General features: G+C 49.0%; 1 protein-coding gene across 1 annotated transcript; it reads right to left on the bottom strand.

The window, feature by feature from the left end:
• Positions 1–512: 512 nt before the first annotated feature.
• On the bottom strand, positions 513–6,302 carry LOC141993707 (uncharacterized). The gene is made up of 2 exons (XM_074963252.1): positions 5,664–6,302; positions 513–1,015 (listed from the first exon to the last, which is right to left on the bottom strand). The coding sequence occupies exons 1-2, from the start codon at positions 6,250–6,252 to the stop codon at positions 513–515; spliced, it is 1,092 nt and encodes a 363-aa protein (XP_074819353.1). The 5' UTR covers positions 6,253–6,302.
• Between the last annotated feature and the right edge of the window lie 1,402 nt (positions 6,303–7,704).

Genomic DNA, 7,704 nt, shown 5'->3' with positions numbered 1-7,704 from the left:
GCTGGCGCAGTTTACTGACTCGCTTAGACCTCAGCTAAACCAATATTCCCACTGTTATTACTGCTTGCTGTGCGCTCCACAATATCTGTGAGAGTAAGGGGGAGATGTTTATGGTGGGGTGGGAGGTTGAGGCAAATCGCCTGGCTGCTGGTTACGCGCAGCCAGACACCAGGGCGGTTAGAAGAGCACAGGAGGGCACGGTCCGTATCAGAGAAGCTTTGAAAACCAGTTTCATGACTGGCCAGGCTACGGTGTGAAAGTTCTGTTTGTTTCTCCTTGATGAAACCCCCCGCCCCTTGGTTCACTCTACTTCCCTGTAAGCTAACCACCCTCTCCTCCTCCCTTCGATCACCGCTTGCAGAGGCAATAAAGTCATTGTTGCTTCACATTCATACATTCTTTATTCATTCATCACACAAATAGGGGGATGACTACCAAGGTAGCCCAGGAGGGGTGGTGGAGGAGGGAAGGAAAATGCCACACAGCATTTTAAAAGTTTACAACTTTAAAATTTATGGAATGCCAGCCTTCTGTTTTTTGGGCAATCCTCTGTGGCGGAATGGCTGGTTGGCCAGAGGCCTCCCCCACCGCGTTCTTGGGCGTCTGGGTGTGGAGGCTATGGAACTTGGGGAGGAGGGCAGTTGGTTACACAGGGGCTGTAGTGGCAGTCTGTGCTCCAGCTGCCTTTGCTGCAGCTCAACCATACACTGGAGCATACTGGTTTGATCCTCCAGCAGCCTCAGCATTGAATCCTGCCTCCTCTCATCATGCTGCCGCCACATTTCAGCTTCAGCTCGCCACTTACTCTCTTCAGCCCGCCACCTCTCCTCCCGGTCATTTTGTGCTTTCCTGCAGTCTGACATTATTTGCCTCCACGCATTCGTCTGTGCTCTGTCAGTGTGGGAGGACAGCATGAGCTCAGAGAACATTTCATCACGAGTGCGTTTTTTTTTCTTTCTAATCTTCACTAGCCTCTGGGAAGGAGAAGATTCTGTGATTATTGAAACACATGCAGCTGGTGGAGAAAAAAAAAGGGACAGCGGTATTTAAAAAGACATTTTATAAAACAGTGGCTACAGTCTTTCAGGGTAAACCTTGCTGTTAACATTACATACATAGCATGTGCTTTCGTTACAAGGTCGCATTTTGCCTCCCCCCACCGCGTGGCTACCCCCTCCCCGTGGCTAACAGCGGGGAACATTTCTGTTCAGCCATAGGCAAACAGCCCAGCAGGAACGGGCTCCTGCTGGTGGTGTTCTCGTCCATCCTCCCCATGGAAGGAAAAGGCCAGGGCAGGGACCGTTGAATCGTGGAAGTCAACGAATGGCTACGCAGGTGGTGTCGGAGAGAAGGCTTTGGATTCTTTGACCATGGGATGGTGTTCCATGAAGGAGGAGTGCTGGGCAGAGACGGGCTCCATCTTACGAAGAGAGGGAAGAGCATCTTTGCGAGCAGGCTGGCTAACCTAGTGAGGAGGGCTTTAAACTAGGTTCACCGGGGGAAGGAGACCAAAGCCCTGAGGTAAGTGGGAAAGCGGGATACCGGGAGGAAGCACAGGCAGGAACATCTGTGAGGGGAGGGCTCCTGCCTCATACTGAGAATGAGGGGCGATCAGCAGGTTATCTCAAGTGCTTATATACGAATGCACAAAGCCTTGGAAACAAGCAGGGAGAACTGGAGGTCCTGGTGATGTCAAGGAATTATGACGTGATTGGAATAACAGAGACTTGGTGGGATAACTCACATGACTGGAGTACTGTCATGGATGATTATAAACTGTTCAGGAAGGACAGGCAGGGCAGAAAAGGTGGGGGAGTAGCACTGTATGTAAGGGAGCAGTACGACTGCTCAGAGCTCTGGTATGAAACTGCAGAAAAACCTGAGTGTCTCTGGATTAAGTTTAGAAGTGTGAGCAACAAGAGTGATGTAGTGGTGGGAGTCTGCTATAGACCACTGGACCAGGGGGATGAGGTGGATGAGGCTTTCTTCCAGCAACTCGCAGAAGCTACTAGATCGCACGCCCTGGTTCTCATGGGTGACTTTAATTTTCCTGATATCTGCTGGGAGAGCAATACAGCAGTGCATAGACAATCCAGGAAGTTTTTGGAAAGCGTAGGGGACAATTTCCTGGTGCAAGTGCTAGACGAGCCAACTAGGGGGGGAGCTTTTCTTGACCTGCTACTCACAAACAGGGAAGAATTAGTGGGGGAAGCAAAAGTGGACGGGAATCTGGGAGGCAGTGACCATGAGTTGGTTGAGTTCAGGATCCTGACACAGGGAAGAAAAGTAAGCAGCAGGATACGGACCCTGGACTTCAGGAAAGCAGACTTCGACTCCCTCAGGGAACGGATGGGTAGGATCCCCTGGGGGACTAACATGAAAGGGAAAGGAGTCCAGGAGAGCTGGCTGTATTTCAAGGAATCCCTGTTGAGGTTACAGGGACAAACCATCCCGATGAGTCGAAAGAATAGTAAATATGGCAGGCGACCAGCTTGGCTTAACGGTGAAATCCTAGTGGATCTTAAACATAAAAAAGAAGCTTACAAGAAGTGGAAGGTTGGACATATGACCAGGGAAGAGTATAATAATATTGCTCGGGCATGTAGGAATGAAATCAGGAGGGCCAAATCGCACCTGGAGCTGCAGCTAGCAAGAGATGTCAAGAGTAACAAGAAGGGTTTCTTCAGGTATGTTAGCAACAAGATGAAAGTCAAGGAATGTGTGGGCCCCTTACTGAATGAGGGAGGCAACCTAGTGACAGAGGATGTGGAAAAAGCTAATGTGCTCAATGCTTTTTTTGCCTCTGTCTTCACTAACAAGGACAGCTCCCAGACTACTCCCCATGTTGTGATGCCCAGCGCAGCAGATGGCCAGCTCTCTGTGGAGAAAGAGGTGGTTAGGGACTATTTAGAAAAGCTGGACGTGCACAAGTCCATGGGGCTGGATGAGTTGCATCCGAGAGTGCTAAAGGAATTGGCGGCTGTGATTGCAGAGCCCTTGGCCATTATCTTTGAAAACTCGTGGCAAACGGGGGAAGTCCCGGATGACTGGAAAAAGGCTAATGTAGTGCCAATCTTTAAAAAAGGGAAGAAGGAGGATCCTGGGAACTACAGGCCAGTCAGCCTCACCTCAGTCCCCGGAAAAATCATGGAGCAGGTCCTCAAAGAATCAATCCTGAAGCACCTACATGAGAGAAAAGTGATCAGGAACAGTCAGCATGGATTCACCAAGGGTAGGTCATGCCTGACTAATCTAATCGCCTTCTATGATGAGATTACTGGTTCTGTGGATGAAGGGAAAGCAGTGGATTTATTGTTTCTTGACTTTAGCAAAGCTTTTGACATGGTCTCCCACAGTATTCTTGTCAGCAAGTTAAAGAAGTATGGGCTGGATGAATGCACTATAAGGTGGGTAGACAGTTGGCTCAACGGGTAGTGATCAATGGCTCCATGTCTAGTTGGCAGCCGGTGTCAAGTGGAGTGCCCCAGGGGTCGGTCCTGGGGCCGGTTTTGTTCAATATCTTCATAAATGATCTGGAGGATGTTGTGGATTGCACTCTCAGCAAATTTGCGGATGATACTAAACTGGGAGGAGTGGTAGATATGCTGGAGGGCAGGGATAGGATACAGAGGGACCTAGACAAATTGGAGGATTGGGCCAAAAGAAATCTGATGAGGTTCAATAAGGATAAGTGCAGGGTCCTGCACTTAGGATGGAAGAACCCAATGCACAGCTACAGACTAGGGACCGAATGGCTAGGCAGCAGTTCTCATAGAATCATAGAATCATAGAATATCAGGGTTGGAAGGGACCCCAGAAGGTCATCTAGTCCAACCCCCTGCTCGAAGCAGGACCAATTCCCAGTTAAATCATCCCAGCCAGGGCTTTGTCAAGCCTGACCTTAAAAACCTCTAAGGAAGGAGATTCTACCACCTCCCTAGGTAACGCATTCCAGTGTTTCACCACTCTCTTAGTGAAAAAGTTTTTCCTAATATCCAATCTAAACCTCCCCCATTGCAACTTGAGACCATTACTCCTCGTTCTGTCATCTGCTACCATTGAGAACAGTCTAGAGCCATCCTCTTTGGAACCCCCTTTCAGGTAGTTGAAAGCAGCTATCAAATCCCCCCTCATTCTTCTCTTCTGCAGACTAAACAATCCCAGCTCCCTCAGCCTCTCTTCATAAGTCATGTGCTCTAGACCCCTAATCATTTTTGTTGCCCTTCGCTGGACTCTCTCCAATTTATCCACATCCTTCTTGTAGTGGGGGGCCCAAAACTGGACACAGTACTCCAGATGAGGCCTCACCAGTGTCGAATAGAGGGGAACGATCACATCCCTCGATCTGCTCGCTATGCCCCTACTTATACATCCCAAAATGCCATTGGCCTTCTTGGCAACAAGGGCACACTGTTGACTCATATCCAGCTTCTCGTCCACTGTCACCCCTAGGTCCTTTTCCGCAGAACTGCTGCCTAGCCATTCGGTCCCTAGTCTGTAGCGGTGCATTGGATTCTTCCATCCTAAGTGCAGGACCCTGCACTTATCCTTATTGAACCTCATCAGATTTCTTTTGGCCCAATCCTCCAATTTGTCTAGGTCCTTCTGTATCCTATCCCTCCCCTTTTTCTGCGGAAAAGGACCTAGGGGTGACAGTGGACGAGAAGCTGGATATGAGTCAGCAGTGTGCCCTTGTTGCCAAGAAGGCCAATGGCATTTTGGGATGTATAAGTAGGGGCATAGCGAGCAGATCGAGGGATGTGATCGTTCCCCTCTATTCGACACTGGTGAGGCTTCATCTGGAGTACTGTGTCCAGTTTTGGGCCCCACACTACAAGAAGGATGTGGATAAATTGGAGAGAGTCCAGCGAAGGGCAACAAAAATGATTAGGGGTCTGGAACACATGACTTATGAGGAGAGGCTGAGGGAACTGGGATTGTTTAGTCTGCAGAAGAGAAGAATGAGGGGGGATTTGATAGCTGCTTTCAACTACCTGAGAGGTGGTTCCAGAGAGGATGGTTCTAGACTATTCTCAGTGGTAGAAGAGGACAGGACAAGAAGTAATGGTCTTAAGTTGCAGTGGGGGAGGTTTAGGTTGGATATTAGGAAAAACTTTTTCACTAGGAGGGTGGTGAAACACTGGAATGCGTTACCTAGGGAGGTGGTAGAATCTCCTTCCTTAGAAGTTTTTAAGGTCAGGCTTGACAAAGCCCTGGCTGGGATGATTTAATTGGGGATTGGTCCTGCTTTGAGCAGGGGGTTGGACTAGATGACCTCCTGAGGTCCCTTCCAACCCTGATATTCTATGATTCTATGATTCCTCTGAGTGTCCCCTGAAGAAAAGCACCCTATTTCAACCAGGTGACCATGAATGATATCTCACTCTCCTGAGGATAACACAGAGAGATAAAGAACGGATGTTGTTTGAACGCCAGCAAACGTACACTGCAATGCTTTGTTGTACAATGATTCCCGAGTACGTGTTACTGGCCTGGAGTGCTAAAGTGTCCTACCATGAAGGACGCAATAAGGCTGTCCTCCCCAGAAACCTTTTGCAAAGGCTTTGGGAGTACATCCAGAAGAGCCGCGAATGCCAGGGCAAATTAATCCTTTCACATGCTTGCTTTTAAACCATGTATACTATTTTAAAAGGTACACTCACCGGAGGTCCCTTCTCCGCCTGCCGGGTCCAGGAGGCAGCCTTGGGTGGGTTCGGGGGGTACTGGCTCCAGGTCCAGGGTGAGAAACAGTTCCTGGCTGTCGGGAAAACCGGTTTCTCCACTTGCTTGCTGTGAGCTATCTACAACCTCATCATCATCATCATCTTCTTCGTCCCCAAAACCTGCTTCCGTGTTGCCTCCATCTCCATTGAAGGAGTCAAACAACATGGCTGGGGTAGTGGTGGCTGAACCCCCTAAAATGGCATGCAGCTCATCATAGAGGCAGCATGTTTGGGGCTCTGACCCGGAGCGGCCGTTCGCCTCTCTGGTTTTCTGGTAGGCTTGCCTCAGCTCCTTAAGTTTCACGCGGCACTGCTTCGGGTCCCTGTTATGGCCTCTGTCCTTCATGCCCTGGGAGATTTTGACAAAGGTTTTGGCATTTCGAAAACTGGAACGGAGTTCTAATAGCACGGATTCCTCTCCCCATACAGCGATCAGATCCCGTACCTCCCGTTCAGTCCATGCTGGAGCTCTTTTGCGATTCTGGGACTCCATCATGGTCACCTCTGCTGATGAGCTCTGCATGGTCATCTGCAGCTTGCCACGCTAGCCAAACAGGAAATGAGATTCAAAAGTTCGCAGTTCTTTTCCTGTCTACCTGGCCAGTGCATCTGAGTTGAGAGTGCTGTCCAGAGCGGTCACAATGGAGCACTCTGGGATAGCTCCCGGAGGCCAATACCGTCGAATTGTGTCCACAGTACCCCAAATTCGACCCGGCAAGGCCGATTTAAGCGCTAATCCACTTGTCAGGGGTGGAGTAAGGAAATCGATTTTAAGAGCCCTTTAGGTCAAAATGAAGGGCTTCATCGTGTGGACGGGTGCAGGTTTACATCGATTTAATGCTGCTAAATTCGACCTAAAGTCCTAGTGTAGACCAGGGCCTAGAAACCATTTGAAATCAATAGGAAGACTCCACAACTTCAGTGTGCTTTCAGATCAGGCCCTTAAAATGGCTCTAAGTGGAAATCTTTGAAAAAAGTTTTGTAGTTCTGCAGATGACCCTCATATTTGCTGTATATGTCTTCCTGCATTCTTTAATGAATAAGAGGATCTTTGCGTGTGGACTTGTTTGTTCCTCATTTGCAGGCCTCTTGCTGGCATTATAATTCTTTCCATGTTAACCCATAGTGACATCACAAACAGAAATTTTCATTTTATTTCCTGTTAGCTATATTACAATATCAGTGTCGTCCCCTACTCACAAGTATGTAGGGGGAGAATGAGTCCTTATTTAAGGGGAAGACTGTCAGGCTGACAAACTCAGGCTAAGAGTTTGTGGTTTCTTCCAGGCCACAGCAACACTACAAACTTTGACTAACTGCCAACGTTTGAGTGGGCATACTTGGCTGCTGGCTTCGGCACTGCACACACTCACAAGCAGGGCGGGGCTCTATAAGGAGGTATCCCTGTGTGCCTCACACCACCGTCTGGTGCAAAACCTTTTGGGACTTTCTCACAATGTGTTGCGGGGTACACATGAGTCACTCAGAGCTCTCTGGGAGCTAGGGGTCAAGTTGACAGCACGCTACTTTCTCCATCCCATAATACCATCTATGGCCCACAATTTTTGCATTTGGTATTCACAGAGCAGCTGCAGCTGGTGAAGAGTCACTTCTGGGCCCAAGAAACTAGCCCAGATGGGTGGGATCACATTGTAATGCAGGTTCACGACAAGAAGTATGGCTGCATAACTTTTGGATGCAAAAGGCCACATTCCTAGATCTGTGTGCTGAGCTTGCCCCAGCCTTCCTGAGCAGGGACACCAGAATGAGAACTGCACTGACAGTGGAGAAGCGAGTGGCAATTGCGCTATGGGAAACTGCAATACCAGATTGCTACTGGTCAGTGGGAAATCATTTTGGAGTTGGAAAATCCACAGTGGGGGCCATTGTCATGCAAGTGTGCAGGGCCATTAATCATCTCCTGCTACACAGGACTGACACACTTGGCAATGTGCAGGACACAATGGATGGATCTGCATAA

Source organism: Natator depressus, chromosome 9 (assembly GCF_965152275.1).
Source record: "Natator depressus isolate rNatDep1 chromosome 9, rNatDep2.hap1, whole genome shotgun sequence".
Lineage (NCBI taxonomy): Eukaryota > Metazoa > Chordata > Testudines > Cheloniidae > Natator > Natator depressus.
Note: the sequence above shows the minus strand (reverse complement) of the source record. Positions and strands in the feature narration are given on the sequence as shown.

Bases quoted from the DNA above. Each gene is read 5' to 3' on its own strand.
- LOC141993707 (XM_074963252.1), bottom strand. From the start codon at position 6,252: ATGACCATGCAGAGCTCATCAGCAGAGGTGACCATGATGGAGTCCCAG. The intron at 1,016-5,663 runs GTGAGTGTACCT...TTTCTCCACCAG, and splicing joins AGGCGGAGAAGGGACCTCCG to CTGCATGTGTTTCAATAATC.